The sequence below is a fragment of the Neltuma alba genome, unplaced genomic scaffold (genome assembly GCF_004799145.2).
Source record: "Neltuma alba isolate B1F8T4 unplaced genomic scaffold, ASM479914v2 tig00003330_pilon, whole genome shotgun sequence".
NCBI lineage: Eukaryota > Viridiplantae > Streptophyta > Magnoliopsida > Fabales > Fabaceae > Neltuma > Neltuma alba.
Window position 1 is genome coordinate 8,232 of NW_021633239.1, and position 22,273 is coordinate 30,504.

A 22,273-nucleotide genomic window follows, 5' to 3' on the forward strand; every position below is an offset into this window, starting at 1 on the left:
ACACGAGAACAAGCTTCGCTGTTAGCCTGCTAAAACCGACCCCCCTTTCGGTTCGGCTTTGCCGAGATTCAGTTTCTACACCTTCCTCTTCCTGTTTTTCATAGGGATTCTTCTGGGTTTTGCCCCAATTTCAAAGCCCACTCGCGGGTTTCCGATTCTCTCCTTCGATTCACCAATTCTCGCCCTCAGTTCTCTGATGCTCCTCCTCCTCCGGTAGGGTTCGCTTTCGTCTCTTACTGTGAATTTCTGCTGGATTGATGGAAATTTTTTATTCCCATATGTGCTTGTGAGACGAAGCTTGAGTTTTTCTGACCATACTTTTTTTTTTTTGGGTTGGTTTGTTCGGGTTGTGCTCGCTCACACTTGAAGTCTATTATTTCTTGTTTTTATTTAGGAATTGTCTTTCTCTGCCTTGCGTGTGGGATCCGCAGCATTGATTTTATTACTGAGTTCCTCCTTATCCAGACCTCGTGCTTTGGATTCGTGTTTTCTTTGTCATTCCTTTTGCATAGGTATATTCTGTGCATTTCTTCAAATTTATCTCTGGTTATCCTTGAGTTATTTGAATAGATCCTAGAGTTTGTAATCAATCCAACTTATCATTGACTCTGTCAAATAAGACTGTTCTTGTTGTCAAATAAGATCTATGTTTCAAGATGAAGGGTCATCTTCTGTAACTTCATCACCTTTTCAGTTCTTCTCTATGATGTCACTTTCACCTAGCTTAGGATCTCCATACCCTTGGCTTAGAGAGCTTAAATCAGAGGAAAGGGGCTTGTACTTAATCCATTTGTTGCTGACTTGTACAAATCATGTAGCTTCTGGTAGTCTTGAAAATGCAAATATGGCTCTCGAACAAATTTCCCATCTTGCTTCCCCGGATGGTGATACTATGCAGCGAATTGCTGCCTATTTTACTGAAGCACTTGCTGATCGGATACTTAAAACATGGCCTGGTCTCCACAAGGCCCTCAATTCTACTAGAATAGTCATGGTTTCCGAAGAAATTCTGGTCCGGAAGCTGTTTTTTGAGCTGTTCCCATTCTTGAAGGTGGCGTTCGTGCTCACAAATCAGGCTATCATGGAAGCAATGGAAGGAGAGAAGATGGTTCATATAATTGATCTCAATGCTGCTGAACCTGCACAGTGGATTGCACTCCTCCAAGTTTTGAGTGCTCGGCCTGAAGGCCCTCCTCACTTGAGAATTACTGGGGTTCATCAACAGAAAGAGATTCTGGATCAGATGGCTCATAGGCTGATTGAAGAAGCAGAAAAGTTGGACATCCCATTCCAGTTCAATCCTGTTGTGAGCAAGTTAGAGAATCTTGATTTTGACAAACTCCGTGTGAAGACTGGAGAAGCACTAGCAATCAGTTCGATTGTCCAATTACATTCGCTTTTGACATTGGATGATGAATTGCGCAGAAGACCTCCTCTCCTAACAAAATGCTCAAATGGAAGTCATCTACAAAGAGCCGTGCCAATGAATCAGAGCTCATTAGGTGATTTGCTTGAGAAGGATATGATCAATAATAGGTACAGCCCAAGTCCTGACTCGACCTCATCATCCCCAGCATCGTCAATTGCTTCAATGAGCATGGAGAGCTTTCTCAATGCCTTGTGGGGTTTGTCTCCCAAAGTCATGGTTGTGACAGAACAAGACTCTAATCACAATGGTTCAACTCTAATGGAGAGGGTATTAGAAGCTCTGTACTCTTACGCAGCGTTGTTTGATTGTTTGGAATCCACAGTCTCAAGAACATCAATGGAGAGATTAAAGGTGGAGAAGATGCTTTTCGGTGAGGAAATCAAGAACATTGTTGCGTGTGAGGGAGCTGAAAGAAAGGAAAGGCATGAAAAGCTTGATAAGTGGCTACAGAGGCTTGATCTTGCCGGGTTTGGGAATGTGCCTTTAAGCTATTATGGGATGTTACAAGCAAGGAGATTACTACAGAGCTATGGCTGTGAGGGATACAAAATGAGGGAGGAAAATGGCTGTGTTGTTATTTGCTGGCAGGATAGGTCACTTTTTTCAGTATCAGCATGGAGACCTAGGAAGTAAAATGGAAAAATCTAGAGCCCAAAATGGAAAAAGGAAAAAAAAAAAAATAGAGGAAGAAGCACTGATCAGGTTTTCTTTTGGTTTTTGCTCTTTTTATTGTTTGTATGAAAGAGTTTTGTCCATATGGTAATGACTATTTTTCCATAACCAGTTTAGGACTGCTCTTATTATTTGGTGAACACCACATGGAGAAGTGGGGAAAAACAAGGGAGGGAAAAAGTGACTGTGAGAGTGAAAGAGAAGAAGAAGCAATCTTTCTGATTCTCTCTTTATTGTTGCTGCTTTAATTATATATGAATATGAATTCCTATACTCATGACTACATATTTCTGCTGCTTATTATTCACTTTTTCAGTGCAATCATTTTTCCCCATTTAAACTACTGGGGAAAAGATTATTTTCTTCCTCATTTCCTTCATGGCGGAATTGGTTGTACTGATTCCTGAGGAAAGATAGACAAAGGTAATGCCTTTTGTAATATATTTTATATGCTGTTGGCATTTTTCTGTAGTGTTTATAGAGCAGCTGTGCGATTCATGTAACTGACCCTAACCGTACCTAATAGGAAAAAGATAAGGTTTGTTATCGATATTATCGTCGATTGATTTTTATTATGTTTATTTGAGTAAAAAATAAGAGACATTTATTCCACTAACTTTTGAATCCAAATTCAATAAAAGAACAAGCTCCAGATATTACACCTTGCTAATAAAGGCCATACGGTTGGAAGATGAGCTTTTGAAAGAAAGATGAATTATTAACCTACCTTGCTGGAAACGTCTCAATTGTTTTTATCTCAGAACCTGCCACTTGAACTAGTCTCGGCTGTCTTACTTCCAATATTTTGGATTCTGTAAGTTAGCTTTGATGGTTGAGATTGTGAGTGCAGTTTGTGGCTCTACATGGGACAGCAGGATCCAGTGTGCAGTTTTGGGATCTCTTGAGTTGGCATTCCCAATATTATATATATACATATATATTTATTTATATAAAAGACATGTAATATATAAAAGATGTGTAATACTTCCTTCGGTCTAAATATAAGACCCATTTTGTAATATAATTTACATTACAAAATGAGTTTTATATGAATAACCAGAGGAATAAGTAATAACAAATAATGAAATATTACTACTGTTCATGTTGTTTTTGTTGTCCCGTTTTATTATTATTTAGAACAATATTTCATCTTTAATAAAAGAAGAAAAAAAGTTGAACATCTTAGGACAATTTTATTTAAAGGGAGTCACTTTTATTTGTTCCGCCAAAATAAAGCTCCTGGCTTAATTTGTTTTTGTCTAATCAAAATCAGAACATGTAGATTTTAAGATATTAATAATAGTAAAGCCCCTGGCTTAATATATAAAAAAATTTACATGTATTGATCTGATTTGAAATAAGTTTCTTATGTTAAATGAATCCAATTATCAAAGTGTTTTTCCTTTCTTATAATCTTTTCTATCAACTTAATTTTGCAATATTTTAAATTTGATATGGTACTCCTCCGGTCCTAAACACAGCAGCAGCAATAAGTGGCGTTATCCCATTAAATGAGATCAGGTGCATGATTTATATGGTGCTCGTGCACTTTTTAAAGAATTATATCCTTAAATGAATTGTTAACCAAAAGGTCAATCTCAATAACATAATTATAGTAACATCATTAAGTTTCTTTTCGTTCCCAATAAATTTGAAATTGAAATACTACTTTAGTATCTACATTTTTCAAACTTTAAATTTCTTTTTGGGTTACATCAAACTTTTAAACTTTGATTATTAATTATATACCACTTTATTTAGGTTTGATCAAAGAATACCACTGGTTTTTTTTTTTAAACAAATACCCGTGCTGCTAGACATAGTGAATTTTAATTACGACATCCTAAACTTGATTTATGTAAAATTTAGATATTTGCAAAATATGGAAAACTCCTTTTCTTTTTTCTTGTTGATAAGCACAAATATCCTCATAGTATGCAAACCCGAACTGGACCAACTGGTTCTGCTCAAAGCTCACTATCTGGTCTGGTTGAGTATGTAAACCAAGATCAAATTGACCGGAGGTGACTTAGTGTAAACCAGGGCAACCCAATTAACTTGCTTGGTTTGGTAGGTTAACCAGGTTGCTTTTTATTTTATTATTTTATAAAAGCTATTTTGAGCCAAAAACTTTTTCTTCTTTCTTAAGCTATTGATAATTATTAGTTTATTGATTAATAGATTGGAAGTAAGAATATTTTGTTATCATATATCAATTTTAATATTTTGTTAGGATTAATGTATAGTGATTTTTTAATATGGTACTATGTGTCAATTTGTCAAAGGAATTGTAAAAAAACATTGGAAAGAAATTATAAGTATATGATTATCTTGTTTGTCATTCAAGGTAATGAATTAATATTTAGTCCTTAAATAGTATGATGAAAAGGTAAATTATTTTTTAACTTTTTTATTTCTTATCGGTTTGACCCTAGGTTGACTTCGGTTTAACCCACTGACCCTTGACCCACTGTCTCAATCGGTCTGATTTTTCAGTACCTTGGATATTGTCTTATTAGATGAATTGTTGGGCACTAAATATGACATCTCTGTAATTCGAATCTTTTCTTTTTTCATATGTATATATATTACCAGGCACAAGTATCCTTCTATTATTAAATGTAATCTTGTTTGAGATACTATTTGGTACTAAATGTGATTATCTCTTCCAGTGGATATTTTTGGTTCACTACGTTGTGACTAACTAGTTTATTTTGATAGATTCAAATCTGAATTGGTTTTAATCATAGTATTGATACCTAGACTAAACTGTCGGTTCAGTCTCAAAACTAACGAACTGGCGTGGTAACTGACATGGATAAGCATTGAAAATGGGTTGAATTGACTCAATGTGATCTAAATCAAATAACCTGGTAATAACCTGGGTAACACAACCAGTGTGGTCAGTTAAACTAGCCTTTTTTTCTTTTTAAGAAAAACTAATTTTGGTGATGTTTTTAAAAAGCTGTTGATACTTAGGATTTAGTGATTGAATGACTGTAGAAAGGAATATTTTGTTATTATATATCTATTTTGATATTTTGTTGGGATAAATATTTAGTAATTTTAGTAGTATGATATTATGAGTTTAATTTGTCAAAGGAATTTCAAAAGAGTTGGATAGAAATTATAATTATATGATTATTTTATTAATGATTTAAGATATTAAATTTATACTACCTCTAATTCTGAATATAAGAGCTCGTTTGACTTTTATTTTGATTTTAAATATAAGACCCTAATTCACTTTGTCTCTCATGTTTATCTTTTTTTTTTTCCAAAGTAGTCCTTATAATAATGATAATTTTGGCCAATACATTTGATTAGTAAAGACATTTTAGAAAAAATAACACATATTTATTATAAATAATTAACTTAACTAGTTTTTTAATTTACTCAAATTAAAAACTGGAAGTAGTATTTAGTTCTTAATGAAAATTTAAATGATTTTTTATTTTTTTTTTATTTCTTACCAGTTTGATCTCAGGCTGACTCCTATTTGGTCCACTATCTTGACTAGTTTAATGACCAATCCAGTTTTTAATATCTTGGTTTTAATATATATATATATATATATATTGGTACCGTCGATTTTTTATTTTTGGATACAATGGCCTTACAGTGGTTTTAATATATAAGATTGTTATGGGCATGCTACATGGTCTAAATCTCTGCTGGAGGAAAGGTTTCAGGAGGATCTGCTTGTTATCGGATTGCATAGAGGCAATTAATCTGGTTACAAGAGGATGTGAAGAGGACTATCCCTTTAAAGACTTGATTGATGATATTAGGATCATTATTCATAGAGACTGGCAGGTTGTTTTCTGTCCAGTAGATAGAGAGTTAATTCCCTTTGCTGATGCTTTAGCAAAGTTGTCTCATAGGATGGATAAGAATTTTTGTATCCTTGACCACCCTCCCACTCTTGGCGTTGAGTTGGACGGAGGTGAGGGATAGTCATAGTAGTCACCCTTGGCTCTTGTTCACCTGGGCTGAGTGTTTTGTTTAGTTTTGTAACCTTTTTCATTCAAAAAAAAAAAAGATTGTTGAAAGAAATGTTAAATGTCCGTTGGATTGAACCTAGTCGTGATATTCATAGGTCATTGAAGAACCCAAGCCCGCAAGGCCATTTTATCTGGTTTTCCCTTTTTTTTTGCATAAAAGCAAAATAATTAAATTTATGGGCCAGAATAATGTAAAGTGGGCCTGGAAAACTAATGGGCCACTATGCATGTGGGCCCATCCCCTTATGTTGGTTATTAATCCATGAAAGATTGAAAGTGTTTCATGATTGGAGTCTCTAGATTTTTTATTCAATTTTCCCCTGCCAACTTACTGTTGTTTTCAATTTAATTATTTCATATGTAACCCTTTAATATTCCCTATTAGAGTTTTTTTTTCTTTTTGCTATGCATATGTATCTTATTAAGATATTGTTAAGTACTAAATATAGACACTTTTCTTATCTGAGCTTTGAAACTTAGTTCACTATATCATGACAGACTAGGTTTTTTTTTAAGAACCCAACCCCTTAAGGTTTAAAAGATAAGAGTTAGATTGAGATTAGCTCAATACAGAGGTGGGTACGAGTGTAGGTGAAGGTCCACTAGTCAAATTATCATAATCTGTAAAAACGAGGGTGGGGATCGAAAATTCCTATATATATATGTATGTATGTATAAAATGAGCCAGAAATACAATTACACACAAAGGTGCTTCCTTCATAAAATAGCTTCATATACAAGTGTGCATATATATTTTTTAGTGGGCAACACACAAGTGTAATTAAACTTTATTTATTTTGTTTAAAACTTAAAGTGAAAAATAGGTTTATTGGGTTACAAGAGGAAGGCCTTTATTCTCCATAGAGTCCACAAGGCAGCATTTCCACCTCAACGCCTCATGGGACAGTGATTGCTGAAACATTCCCCAGCGATAACTCATCAGCCAGAGAAAATACAACAACATATTTATTTCTTTGGTTTTATCATTAAAATAAAACAGGAGGAATTTTTATTTTCAAAGCAAAAAAAGTATTTTGAGGCTGATAAAAGATGTTAAAAATAAAATGTACAGCAGCTGCTTTCACATCAAGAAATTAATAACCCTCATATATATGATATTTTATATATGGATAATTATGAGTATAATAATTTTTATTATCCTGACAATAAATAGATTTTTTTTCAATTATTTTGTTTCTAAAAAGCATCTTCTTTATTTTGTACTAATTCCAGTTTTTAATATAAGAACTGGATAATTAATTTTTAAATATTAAAAAATTAATTAATTTAATTATTTGTAATAAATATGTATTATTTTTCTTAAAATATCTTTGTTAGTCATGTATGTTAAAATGAAAATCATTTAATATGTGTAATATAATTTCTATGGGAATTACTTTGAAAGAAAATGGATAAATTTGAGAGACAGAATATATTAGGGTGTTATATTTATAATCAAATTGAATCTTTAATTAGTTCTCATGTTTAATAGTGGAGGTAGTATTTTGTGTGTGTGTGTGTAGCAACTTACAGGTCGCTTAGTTAATATCCACATCAGCTATAATTAACAGATCGTAGTGAACATATGAACTAATGCCTATAATTAAAGCTCTCAGGAGCTGATTAAAAATAAGTGAAATTATGATAATTGACAAACTAGTCTTTTCTTTAACAATAATACCAGTGATTTTCGTTAATTAATTAATCTGGTTTTATTTATTTATTAAGGTTGTTATTATTAGTATTATTACCTCCACATTTGGTTCCGTGGGGAAGACTGAGGCCACAAGTCTGAAAAACGTAGATGGCCTTAGGGACGCTTATGAGATTAACGATGTCGCTGGTGATATACTGGCACATACAGTTCACATCGAACTTCCTCAACTCCGTGCAACACGCCGGCGACGGCGGTATCGTCGGCCCTGTCTTCTGCACGTACTGCTCGCACTGCGATACCATGTCCGGTATGCTTCCTCCGCACTGAGCTGAAACCATTACTACGACGTCGTTGTTGAAAACTAGGGTTCCGGCAAGCACCACCAGAATTGCCAACGTTCTCAGAGAAGCCGCCGCCATATGACTGGGTCTTACTATATGTGAAGGGGTGTTTGATTGTGCGTGTAATGCTTTTGAAGTCTCCGATCTCTGTGATTTCAGAAGGTGATGGTTTGATGGTATATATATAGATGTGGGAGGAAGAAGAAGATGAAGAAGTTTTTGTTTAGGGTTAAGGTGCACCAGCACCCCCAAGTATTTTGCCAGGTGCACCCAGTGGCTAAAGTAATTTATGGTGCAATTTTGCCCTCAAAGTAATTAAAATGGTGCACCGGTATCCCATGCTAACAGATCTGTTAGTTTGACTGTTAAATTGATGAGTCAGCACAAGTTTGACCAGAAAATCTGACGTGGCATGTCTAATAAGCAGGTGACGTGGAATTTTTTCGGGGTTAAGGTGCATCCAACACCCCCAAGTATTTTTCCAGGTGCACCCAGTGGCCTAAAGTAATTTATGGTGCAATTTTGCCCCCAAAGTAATTAAAATGGTGCACCGATATCCCATGCTAACAGATCTGTTACTTTGACTGTGAAATTGATGAGTCAGCATAAGTTTGACTAAAATAATCTGACCTAGCATGTCTAATAAGCAGGTGACATGGCTTTTCTTGTTAATTCCATTGTTTTGTCTGAATATTACTCCTCTGGTCTTATTTATAAGGCACTTCCAGCATGTTTCACACAGACCAAGGAAAACCCTAAATTTCATTAACTCTCATTTAAATTTTAATAACTTTCCAACTTTATACCTTATATAAACAAAGTCAATACAATAATAAATGAGGTGTAAATTTGTACATCCGTACAAAAAATTTCTCTCAGTGCCTTATAAATAGGACCAAAAAATATGTTTTCTCGCTACCCTATAAATAGGACTCGAGGAGTATCTCTGAAAAAATTTCTTACTTTGAAAAAAATTCCAAGAGCCAAAGAGAGCATTTACTAAACAGAGAAAACAAAGCGGTGGCAGACGAAAAAAATTTCAAATCACCTGCTTATTAGACATGCCAGGTCAGATTATTTTGGTTAAACTTGTGCTGACTCATCAATTTCACAGTCAAAGTAAGAGATCTGTTAGCATAGGATACCGGTGTACCATTTTAATTACTTTGAGGGCAAAATTGCACCATAAATTACTTTAAGTCACTGGGTGCACCTGGAAAAATACTTGGGGGTGTTGGATGCACCTTAACCCCAAAAAAATTTCACGTCACCTGCTTATTAGACATGCCACGTCAGATTTTCTGGTCAAACTTGTGCTGATTCATCAATTTAACGGTCAAACTAACAGATCTGTTAGCATGGGATACTGGTGCACCGTTTTAATTACTTTGAGGGCAAAATTATACCATAAATTACTTTAGGCCACTGGGTGCACCTAGCAAAATACTTGGGAGTGCTAGGTGCACCTTAACCCTTTTGTTTATGACAAATTTGTGAATGAGATTAAATCAATGCTTAGAATTGAACGACGGAATATGCTGCCGTTTTAGCATCCTAGGGCTGGGAAAAATACAAGAGGATAAGATACACTGTGTATAATCGAATCAATAATCTCAATAACCTTTTTAATAAACACATTGTGTCTATATATATATAAGTAAAAAGTAAGATATTTATTTCATGTATTCTGATATTGTGCTAAATATTTGTTTTAATGATATGCTATATAAACTGATCATCATGAATGGCAGAGGTGTCCATCCACATTGAGTTTAAGGGTTATATCTTTCAATCTGCACTATAAGACCGCGGCCCTAATTATAATCAAAATTAACTAACTTAATTATTTATATTTGATTTGTCAAAAATTTGTTGTAATTTCCCCCCTAAAATACTAGTCTAAAAATTGAATTTTTTTTCTAAAATTTATAACTTTAAAAATAGATATAGTATTTTTTTTTTAATGTTAAGAACAAAAATATCCTTTCAATTGAATTTCAATTTATAATTTTCAAGGGTAAGCTTGTAAATATACAAATAAAACTAGGAAATTAAAATTTACATATAGGTTTTGGATACAAGGAACACTTTATGCTAAATAGTAGCTGATTCTTAATATAAGAGTTAGTTAAATATTTAATTTGACTTTAAATATAAAACTCTAATATTTGTTTGTAATACTCATCAATTAGGAGAATTACAATGAAGTCTTAATAGAAAAAAATAATTGCTAATAAATTTTAATAACAAGTGAGCAATTGTCATTTGTTATCCTGAAATTTGTCATTGTAAGTAGCTCTATTGTCATTAGAAATTTTTAGTAATCATATTTCTTATTTGGAACTTTACAATAATTCTTCCTTATCAATTGTGCCCTCATGTAATTCCTATGGTGAAAGCACATGTTAAGGTGTTTTCTTCACGTAGTAGTTCTAATATGCATATGATTAATAAAAATATTTTAAGAAAAATAATATTAATTTATTATAAATAACTAACTTAACTAACTTTTTTTTTTTTATCAAACTTAACTAACTTTTTAAATATTCTTAAATTAGTTATTTATTTTTTATATTAAGGGTCGGAGGTAGTATAAGATTTCAATTCATTTTGCCTACCAAATTTATAATTTTTTCAATGTTCTTATTAATTACACATTAAGAGGGGCTCTCAATTAAAATGTAGTTTCAATACACATGATTGAATATGGTACTTAGGAAATCAATACATATTTATTGTAAAGAATTAACTTAACTAAATTTTTATACCTGTAAATTAATTATTTAATTCTTATATTAAAAATGATACGATACTACTTATTTACTTAGGCAGAAATTGTGTGGTTCTAACATTTTAGAAATTATTAAAACCTTCAGTTAAAGGCTTTCATTGGTTAGGTAGTCATCATTGCGTGTCTTCTCACGCTTTTTTTTTCGGTTGCCCACCCAGTTCACCGGAGCTTTGCTTTGACTACATTTGGATCCGACTCACGTCATGCACTTGGCTGTGGTGGGTGAGTCTCCCAACAGAGATTTCTGCATACATTGAGGCTCGAACTCGAGACCTCGTTTAAGCGGTACCAAGCTGTTTACTATTTGGACCAACCCCTGTTGGTCTTCTCACGCTTTTTATTCAAAAGAGGAAAAGGAAAAAAGAACAAATTTAGTTATTAAAAAAAAAGGACAAAATTTATCTTCGTCCACACCCGCGCCTCTCTTTTAAAGCCCAACCTCTTGCCGATGGGCTAGTTTGAGATATCATGTAGCCCAACAGATTTTTGCCTTTGTGCCTTTTGAAGTTGTTTGGATATGTTTGGTCACTCGTATTATTACCCCCTTGCTTAATATTATCTCAGATTTTTAATATAAGAATTAATTAACTAATTTGAGTAGATTAAAAAACAGTTAAGTTAGTTATTTTTAATAAATAGGTGTTGTCTTTTCTAAAATATCTTTGCTGTTAGAATTATCGTTATTATAAGGACTACTTTAAAAAAAAAAGATGAATATGAATGACAAAATAGATTGATATCTTATATTGAAGACTAAAATAAAAGTTAAATAAGGTGTTATATTAAGAATCAGAGATAATATAAAAGTTAGTTGAGAATTAAATTCAATCTTAAATATAAGATCTCAATTCATTTTGTTTATCATATTTATCACTTTTTTCTTAAACTATCCATATTATTATAAATGTTAAGGGAGTTTACATTATATGGTAGTTTCAATGCAAATGATTTAAAAAGGTATTTTATGAAAAAACTAACACGTATTTTTCACAAATAACTAATTTTATTAATTTATTCAAATTAGTTAAGCAGATCTTATATTAAGAATGAAAATTTATTTTTTATTTCATTTTATTATTTTTGGTTTCTCTTTTCTTTAATTTTTAAATTATTTTATATTATTGCTGATATGGTAGCACTTTGAATTAATGAGCATCACCCAAAGCCATGCAATCAAAATGAAGATGTTACGGTTCATAAAAAGGATCGAGCAAGCGAGTTATTATTATTATTATATGTTTTTGGGACTTCACAATAATTCTTTTAACTAACTACAATTTATTTATTTCGTTTAAACTGAAAAAAAGAGCGATATTTTTTTTTGGTAAGAGAAGATCGAATTATTATTATAATATATGACAGCAACTGTTCATTAACTAATTAGGGGGAATTGCCATAAAATCTAAAAAAGAAATATAATTATTAAAAAAATTTCATAACAAGAACGCAAGTTTTAGGAAAATAACAATACGTTCACTTATTATTGAAATTTTTTAATAATTATATACATTTTTTTAGGACCTCATAGTAATTCTTCTAACTAACTACGGTTTATTTGTTTCGTCTAAACTGAAAGAGAAAGAGTGATCTATCACTTCCTTTAATATTTAATGGGATACAAGACGCAGGCATTTATTCACCAGATAATCCACAACGCCGCATTTCCCACTCCAACGCCTTATGGGATAGTGATTGCTGAAACACTTCCAACAAAAATAATAACTCATCATCAGCCCAACAAAAAGGAAGAAAGAAATAATAAAAATTAAGAAAAGGAGGAGACTATTATAAAAAATTACTCCTCCGGCTTTTAATATAAAATCTATTTAACTAATTTAGTTAAACTAAAAAAGTTAGGTAAATTAGTTAATTATAAGAAATGTGACAGTTTTTCCTAAAATATTATAATGATCTTAATATTCTCCTTCTATATTCTACTGAATTATGATTGAGGGAGTATTAATAAGAATAATTTAGAAAAATTAATAAATGTGATAAATAGGTCTTATATTTAGGACCAAAATCAATTCAACAATTAGATTCTATATTAAGAATCAGAGGAGTAACAAAGTTGTCTTTATATATATAAAAGAGAAATTTTATTCTTTTTAACAAAAAATTATGTTTTAAGGACAGTAAATGATGTTTAAACTAAATATACACCAATCAATTCAATGAACAAAAATTATTTCATTTGATAAGAATTTAATTCATAATTCACAAAATTATGAATTCAAATCTCACCATTGAGGCGAAGATTTTAGACTAAAGTAGACATTAATATTTAATCCTTTAATTTTGTATAAGTTTTTAATTTGGTCCTTTAAATTTGAAAAATATATTTTTAGTCTTTTATCTCTAAAATTATTAATTTTAAATGATAAATTTTTTGTAATAATTATAGTTGTTTTGAATATTAAATTTAATATGTTAACATTTGAGAATGTTTTGTTAGCATTTGAGAATATTTTATCAAAATTCAGGATCTTAGTAGCATATATCGTTTTTTATTAATGGTTTTAGGATTAAATAACTAAAAATATATTTTTTAAAATTAAGGGAGATTAAATTTTTTTACACCTTAAGGGGAGACTATATTTTTTTTACACCTTAAAGAGAAACCAAATTAAAACTTTGTATAAAGTTAGATGAGTATATTTTAGTCAATATTTTATTAATAGATAATATATTTTAATACTTTGTAAGCATTTTTGAGTTTGAAAGTATGCATCGGCCGCATTGATAAGTCTTTTAAACTTAATTCATCTAATTTTTCTTATACAAAAAAAAATACAGCAGATATTACTTCATGAAATAGGAGTTGTGGACGAATTGTTTATAATCATACAAAATTTAATAGATTTGTATGTGATTCATGTATTATTTTTGCATAATATGCGCAGAATTTACTTCCCAAACTTTGTAAATGGTTTGAAAAATGGAAACATCAAAATCTGCTAATAAAATACCACGTCCACTCTTTCATATAAAAATTAGATAACTAATTTATGAATATTAAAAAAATTATTTAAGTTAGTTATGAGTAATAAATGTATATTGTCTTCTCTAAAATACCTCAATGAATTATGTGTATTGAAATATCTTTTCATGTAGACTCTTTATTGTATGCAATTACCGTAGGAATTACTTGTAGACAGAATGAATAAATATTAGAGTAAAATACTCTAATTAGAGTAAAATTAGATAGACCTTTCCTCTATTTTGAAAACATATACATAAGTCTGAATTGTTAACTCCATCAAAAATATACTAAAAATATATTTTAATAAATCTTATTTACTATTCTACCCTTCATCATACCAACTCCTTAATTTTAGCTAAAATTCTTTTGAAGAATTTAAGAGTTTTTTCCTTTAATTTTATTTTCTCCTTTAGAAAAGAAATTATTTTTTTAACCATATTAGGCAAAAAATTCAAGTAATCTGATTAACGCAGATATTAAAAATTTGATTAATTTTGTTAATAAATACAAACTTGACTATTTATATATGTTTGTAGCAAAAATGTTTGAAAATTTTGAATTATAAATTTAATTGATTTATATAATCTCTCAAACTTATATCATTTATATCATATCATTAAAAAAATACATTTAAAAAAAATATTTTTAGCTATTTCAAAGAAGGGAGAATGACAAAAAAGGAAATTTGAAATTACTAAATCCTGAATCAAGTTTGGTATAACAACACTTTATTTTGTATTGACAGTACTGAATTTGCAAATGACAACTAATTTTTGTTGACATTCCTTATTTGACATTTACAAATTTTCAGCTTCTTTTTTTTTTTTTTATCATTTTCCCTCAAAAGAAACCTAAAGAAACAAGTATATCAACAAATATGATAAAAAGTTAAAATTATAAATTTTTATGACATAATCAAAATTTAATAAATATTATAACATATTAGAATGTTTGAAAACATATGTATTTGAATAATTTTTAAGTTATATAAAAATTATTTTTGAAAATGTTTAACTAATTCTTGTATTAAAAAAAGGTTATTTTGGTAAAAATAAAAGTTTAATAGTTAAACTTAATGGTTAATTAATTGTTTATGTAGATGGAAATAAATTTTCAATTACGTAAGCAAGGCTTGTACGATACACGTTTTAATTTTAAAAGAGGTTCACATGTGTTTTGAAAATACCATATAGGTTTCTGTAATTTAGATAAAATAAAAGGACGGTAAATGTATTTTACTCTAAATATTAAAGATAAAATAGATTGAGATTTTATATTTGATTATATTAAATTTTTAACTAGCTCTAATATTAAAAGATTAGAGAGGGTAATGTTTTACAAGAGTCGGAGTAGGTATTACTACCTCTGATCCTTAATATAAGAGTTAGTTGACGAATTTGAGTAGATTAAAAAAATTAGTTAAGCTAATTATTTGTCATAAATAGGTGTTGTCTTTCGTAAAATGCCCTTGCTAATAATGTGTATTAGCTAGAACTACCATTTGATAAAATTTTTAACATGTGTAATTACTACAATAATTATTTTCAGGGAAAAAAAAGAAAAAAAAAAGAAAGATAAAGTGGATTGGGATGTTATATTTAGAATCAAATTGAATGGCAAAATAACTTTTATATTAAGTACGAGGGGTATTAATATTGATACTAGTGATAATTCATTATTTAGTGTGCTTTTGTGTTGTTGTTATTACCTCCACATTGGGTACCGGAAGGAGCATTGAGGCCACAAGTGCGAGCAACGAATATGGCCTTAGGAACGCTTGAGATCGACGAACTCCTTTGTGACAAGTTGGCACCCGCACTTTGGATCGAACTTTCTCAGCTCCGTGCAGTACGCCGGCGACGGCGGTATCATCGGCCCGGTCTTCTGCAAGTACTGCTCTCACTGTGCCAGCAGGTCCGGCACACTTCCTCCACACTGAGCTGACACAACGTCGTTGTTGCAGATTAGGGTTCCTGCAATCACCACCAGAATTATCGCCAAGGTTCTCAACGAATCCGCCATGTTAACGATGGAGTGTGTGAGTAATATATCCTTTTGAAGTCGCTCACTCTGTGATTTTAGGTATATACGTAGGAGGACGAGGAAGAAGATGATAAAATAGTCATTTTCAAAGTTCCTAAGAAGAATAAATCAATCATTGCTCAGAATGGAACGCCGGATCACATCATTGGGCTGAAACTTTTTATGTGAGACATTAACAGCTCAAGAGTTATCTCTTTCTATTTGTTGTGTATATATATAATTGACATATTGTGCTGTAAAGTTTAGTGGGGAAGAATTAATTAACATCCAAATTATACGACTTAGCTTATAAGGTGATCGATTATTCCAAAGTGTCTTCATCATTCAACATTATTCCGCAACCAAAGCACTACATTAAAAAAAGATACATATATAAACAAATTGCAATTAAATTGTCGTTTTATTAGCAAAAACTTTTCACATTTAATAGTCATTTAATACTTCCTTCAATGCTTAATATAAGAGTTATTTAATTGATTTAAATAAATTAAAGGAGTGAAACATATTAGTTATATACTGATCATAACAAATATGGCATATCCTTTTTAAAACACACATGTATAATATTATATTAGAAATTCGTTTATAAGTTCAATAAAATAGTTAGAAAAAAATAATAAATATGAAGATAATTAGTGGACTGGAGATATCATACTTAGGTCAAATCCGACACTCAATTAGCCCCTTTATTAGTAACTAGAGAGAGTAGTTTCGATGCATAAGTAACTATTTTTTTGGCTGACATCTTACATATTTTGTTATTTTAAATATGATATAAGTCATTTTCATTTAACCGCATGTGCACACAAACATGTTAACATGATACTTGAGTTTGAGATGTCATTCAAATATGACAGGTGACGTTGCTATTGGGATAACTTGTCAAAGGCAGCTGTTAATAAACATTTGAAATTGTTGGTAAACAGCTACCATCTAAAAGGAACATGGAACAAAGCATGGCAATTATGGACAGAAACAAGGCATTGTCAACATCATTTTGGAAAAATAGCGCCTGCTGACAAGTCAACCACTTGTCAACAAACCTTCAAGAACATCAAGAACAGGACACACACAATTGTTGACGTACAAAAACACAAAATTGTCCACAAGATTGATATAAAAACCATGTGCAGTTAAGTTTTGAAAGGCTGACTTTATGAAATCATTTTTCTGAAAACATTTTAGATTTCACTTTTGTTGTAATTCTCTTAAATCTTTAACTACTTACGATGAAAGTCCTTTTGTAGATCCATTAATTCTTTTATGACGTACTTTTGTGTTTAATCATACACTTTTATATCTGCAAAACAATTTCTTTCTAAGTTTTATAATGATCAAAATATGGGACTCTAATATCTTATGCATTACTTTAACCAATATCCATTTTAAAAATGGACAAAAGAAATATAAATCATCCATGTCAAGTACAAAATATGTAAAAATCTTCATTCATTTAACTAATGTATAAAACTAACTTACACCCTCCAAATCCCATATATAGAACATCTTCTCAAAAGTGATCTTGGTCTTTTCCATAAGGAGTATTAAATATTTTTTCCACACACACACATATATCTATATTTAATAAGGGTAGTAAGAATTAATGTTGCTAAAGTTAATAAGAGTAATATAAAATCATTTAAATTTTACGATAAATTTAATAAATTTAATTGTTTATATCGATATGTGTAAATTAATTAAAAGTTACTTATATTTGTTATCAAAGAGAGTACATGCTTAAAGTAGACACAGCTTGATGACTTTTCCAAATAACAAGAGAAATTAAATTGTTGTTAAAAAAAAGAAGAAATTAAATGCATTTTGATCATATTCTTGTTAAGTCACACATGCTACTCACTAATGGGCAATATTGTTGAAGAACTTCAAACTCAATTAAACCTCTTGAATTTTATAATAAATTTAATGCTTTTTAATTATTTTTATTGATGTATGTAAATTAATTAGAAGTAACTTATATTTGAGACAAGAAGGAGTACATATTTAAAGTAAATAACATCATCTTGTTGACTTTTCCTAACAACAGAAGAAATTAAATGTACTGCCTCCTGCTTTTATGATAGGACACCTTCTAGAAAATATTTTCGATCCTTTTTATAAGACATTTTGATAGTATCAATGAGTATTAAATATTTTTCATATATCCATATTTAATAAAGCTAGTAAAAAAGAATAAAAATTAGTATTAGCATAGTAATAATGTTGAATATCACTTGAATTTTATGACAAAATCAATAATTTTAACTTTTTTTTATTAATACATGTGAATTAGTTAAAATTTTCTTATAATAAGAACTAGTTGGAGTATGTTGATCATATTATTTTGCCAATATTTTGATATCTTCTCATTAAGTCAAACATTCTATTCATTAATAGCATTGAAGAACAATGAATTCAATTTCAGTAGAACAAAAGCATTCAATGCATATCATTAACTACATTAATAGTATTAAATTCAATTTCAGGGAAAAAAAGGCATTCAATTCATGTTATTAATTAGACTAATAGTATTGAAGAACATTAAATAAGTTAACTGAACCTAGCGAATTAATTTAATTTCCCCAACCATCCTCTTCCTCTATTTAAGGGCTCACAAGCTCAAAGTAATGCACAACCAAGTTTTTCGCTCTCATAGCAATCAAACCAACTTGAGTGTGTCAATTTCTAAAAGAGATGGCCATTCGCTGCTTGGCTTTGACATTTTGTGTCGTGATTGGTATTATTATGTTATGCAACTTTCATGGTGTCTCTGCACAATCAGAATGCAAAGGAACCCCTCCTGATGATCTGTTAGGCAAATGCAAAAAGTTTGTGGAGCCACCCGGCCCCAAGGTTCAACCGTCAGCGGAGTGCTGCTCGGCGGTGAAAGGCGCCGACATTCCCTGCCTCTGCAAATATGTTACCGGAGAGATTGAGAAGATGGTGAGCATGGAAAAAGTAGTCTATGTTTGTAGGACTTGTGGAAAGGATCTTCCTGCTGGAATGAAATGTGGAAGTATGTCCTTATCTCTCTTTTTTTTTTTGTGGATTTTTTTCCAACCTTTTTGTGGATAAACTATAACCTTTTTTTTTCTTTTATTAAAAATTGTCATTATTTTTTTAAGCTGACAATTAAAAATTATTTTAATTCTGTATTCTGATTTTTGAAATTTTTAAAGATAAATTTTTGAAAGGAAAAACACAATGTGATGTCTAAATTTAATTTGAACCATTTAAATAAAGAATATTGTCATGTACACTCTTGCTTTATAAGAACTAAATTTGGCTCTTTTTTATAAAAAAAATTAATTTTATTTTTTTATAAATAGATAAGTTGTGGCTGTTTTATCTTTTTCTATTCACAATATATATAATTATACATTTTTTCATGTGAGTGATAATAAATTAAAATTATTTAAATATATGTATTATCTTTTTTATACTTAAAATTTAAAACCAATTAAAATATTTGGAAAATTAATAAAAATGATAATATGAAACTTCAAAAAAATTAGGAAATTTATTAACAAAAGAATAAAAATGGTTGCAGTAAAATAAAATTTTCTGTAATTTTTAAATTTCATATTGATTGATATTAATAATTTAATATTGATAATTTTCTTTATTTTCGCAACAATAAGTGTATGTATTTCTAATGGTGTCATAAAACTATTTCAGGTTACACAGTTCCGCCACCCCAAGCCTCACCGCGGGCCTTCAATATAAATTGAGACAACATCCAAGGATCAATCTTAATGGCTTAAAAAGCCAACATATTTAATTATATCTATAGTGAACATGTTTTACATGCTTTGTACTCCCTTGTTTAAGCTTTGTGTTCAATCAAGGCATATATATAATATTATGTTTAATTTTAATGATAATTTTGTTTCTTAATGTCCCATTTCCTCCTTCATTCTTTTTTTTTTTTCCTTTTAAAATTGATTCAAAACTCAAATTATTTAACTTTACTTAATTAAAATAAGATCTATATTTAGTTCCGAGGTAGCCTTGAGAATTCCACTAACTTTCTCCAAGATGAGATTAAGCTCTTGGTACCATGGTATAAAACGGTGTAATGATGTTGCACTCAAGATTTCACAATTTTAAGTCTGTTCAAGTGTTAAGACGGTAAATGATTATTGTGTGAGCAGAAAATAACATCACAAGTTGAGTAAATAAGGTACACACTGAAGAAGAGAGGAAGAGAATATTCTTAATAGAGAGTCAAAAGAGGAATAATGAGAATAATTTAAGACACGAGAATGTAATCTAAGGTATTGTAAAGTATGCAAATCAGAAAACACAAGTCTGCTATCAGAAACCAAACAAAAGCTATATGTCTTTATAAAAGTCCTATATTATAAAAATATATCTTTATAGCTCTTCATCGTTTTGTAGATCCACTCGATGATTCTTTTATCTCTGCAAAACAATCTACTCGGAGTTTTATATAATCATCAATACATAAAATTTTAACATCAGGTACATTGCTCCAAGCAATGTCCATTTTAAATTGGACAAAAGAAGTAAGAGTCATCCATATCAAATGAAAAGTGTAAAGAAAATTTTATTCATTTAAATTCTATGTAAAACCTATATAAATAATACAAGTCACTTTGCCGAAGCCTTAATAGCTTGATGGCATCACTTGCACCTCTCAATAGAAAGGTTTCAAGATCGAATCCTAGAGTGGATGTCTAATGTAGGCTCTGTGTCTGTGTGTGTCTGTGAAAGTCCTCATGGTTATGTGTAAACTTTTTTTTTTTTTAAAAAAAGTCACTTTCAGGTTTTCAACTACCTAATCGAAATTTTGGAAGAGCAGTTAACTCATTAGGTAGTATATCTTAAATTGAGAGTTTTTTTAACTTTGCTCCCATTCAAATTTGTGTGATGACATCTGTCATCTTTCTCGATATCAAGTCCGTACCACCAATAAATAAAGACGAGATTACAAAATGATAATTCATAACTTTTGAGGGGACTTATGTTAAGAATCAAAGATTTTTCATAGAAGAGATTAAAATATAGGGGGAATTACTGAAGTCCCAAAGAAAGAATTTAATTATTATAAAATCCTAATGACAAATGAGCTATATAAACCTATAGTTATTTCCTATACTGAAATTTGTTATTGCATGTTACGTACAAAGTTGTTACTAGAACTTCATAGTAATTCCCCAAATGTATTTGCATTTACTCATGAGGTCAAACATTTAATGGAATTCATTATTCCTTTTGTTCCTATTTATAAAAAACAAGTACTACAGATAACGTGTTTCTATACATAAGAGATATGCAGAGGATGTGTCAAATTTTCTTTTTTAATTTGCCATTTTGACCCCATTTAATCACTCGTTTTAATATCAATACATTTATTATCACATAACTCCCCAAGCATCATTTCCTCCTTCACTCATACTCTCTCCACTACACATTATCTTCCTTCCACAATCTTTTTTGTTCTAATAATTTTTCTTATTCTTTCTCTTATACACTTTCTCTTCTAATAAATAAGGGCATTTTTGTAAAATAAAAAGTTATATTTTTTTACATACTTATTGTTTCTAATTAATTTTAACAAATTTTTTTTATCAACGTGATTTGATCAAATGTTTATTAAGAAAAGGAAGCAAAAAAAATTCAGATTGCTAGGAGCATTGAAGGAAATTCAATTCAATTCAATTCAATTCAATTCCATTGGGTCAAAAAAGCATTGAATTGACTATGATCGATTGTTTCATATCTCTCTGAATCTTCGAATTCTATTGTTTTCTCTAATCGCACCTCTATTTGTTTCTCTCTGATTGCTAATGTTGCACACTTCTCTCCTCTTGTAAAACAAGTCGATAGATGCAAATAGCAGCAAGAAATTTACACATGGCTAGTGGTAAGTGGAGTAGATTTCTTCTCTTCTTAGAGGCTTGTGAACACAAACGAAAATACCAGAACAAAAAGGGAAAGAGAGAGAGAGAGAGAGAGAGAGAGAAGATTTTGCCTTTGGGTTTACTCACATGATGGCTAATGTGGTTTAACAAGGTAAGTGATTTTGTGTAAAACTAATACAAATGGCAAAAATGAATTGGCCACCTAGATTTACTTGACCTAAGTCTAATCCTATAATTTTTTTTATTACTACAAGTAAATTAGCTACCACTCTGTTTCTTATTATAGATCACTTGTACCCTAGAAGTTTGTTTCAAAATATAAGTCAATTGTAGTATAATTAATGATCTTTTTCTAATTTTACCCCTATCAATTTAATAAAAACTAATTAATTCAAGTATGAAGTAATGGCTCCTTGAAACACATCCCTCTCCATCTTTCTCTTTCAACTTGTCATTTCCTATGCAGTT

At 30.4% G+C, this 22,273-nt stretch overlaps 3 protein-coding genes across 3 annotated transcripts; 2 read left to right on the plus strand and 1 right to left on the minus strand.

The window, feature by feature from the left end:
• Nucleotides 1-844: 844 nt before the first annotated feature.
• Nucleotides 845-2,653, plus strand: LOC114741246 (scarecrow-like protein 3). The gene is made up of 2 exons (XM_028929497.1): nt 845-2,131; nt 2,214-2,653. Exon 1 carries the CDS (start codon nt 845-847, stop codon nt 2,060-2,062), a length of 1,218 nt encoding a protein of 405 aa, XP_028785330.1. The 3' UTR covers nt 2,063-2,131; nt 2,214-2,653.
• A 4,348-nt stretch (nt 2,654-7,001) lies between these two features.
• On the minus strand, nt 7,002-8,181 carry LOC114741241 (putative lipid-transfer protein DIR1). The gene is made up of 2 exons (XM_028929493.1): nt 7,857-8,181; nt 7,002-7,018 (listed from the first exon to the last, which is right to left on the minus strand). Exons 1-2 carry the CDS (start codon nt 8,179-8,181, stop codon nt 7,002-7,004), a joined length of 342 nt encoding a protein of 113 aa, XP_028785326.1.
• A 10,430-nt stretch (nt 8,182-18,611) lies between these two features.
• Nucleotides 18,612-19,648, plus strand: LOC114741242 (uncharacterized). The gene is made up of 2 exons (XM_028929494.1): nt 18,612-18,933; nt 19,596-19,648. Exons 1-2 carry the CDS (start codon nt 18,612-18,614, stop codon nt 19,646-19,648), a joined length of 375 nt encoding a protein of 124 aa, XP_028785327.1.
• Nucleotides 19,649-22,273: the final 2,625 nt, after the last annotated feature.

Excerpts from the sequence above, each read along its gene's own strand:
- LOC114741246 (XM_028929497.1), top strand. The coding sequence starts at position 845 with ATGGCTCTCGAACAAATTTCCCATCTTGCTTCCCCGGATGGTGATACT.
- LOC114741241 (XM_028929493.1), bottom strand. The coding sequence starts at position 8,181 with ATGGCGGCGGCTTCTCTGAGAACGTTGGCAATTCTGGTGGTGCTTGCC.
- LOC114741242 (XM_028929494.1), top strand. The coding sequence starts at position 18,612 with ATGGCCATTCGCTGCTTGGCTTTGACATTTTGTGTCGTGATTGGTATT. Across the intron at positions 18,934-19,595 it reads TGCTGGAATGAAATGTGGAA|GTTACACAGTTCCGCCACCC; the intron begins GTATGTCCTTAT and ends AAACTATTTCAG.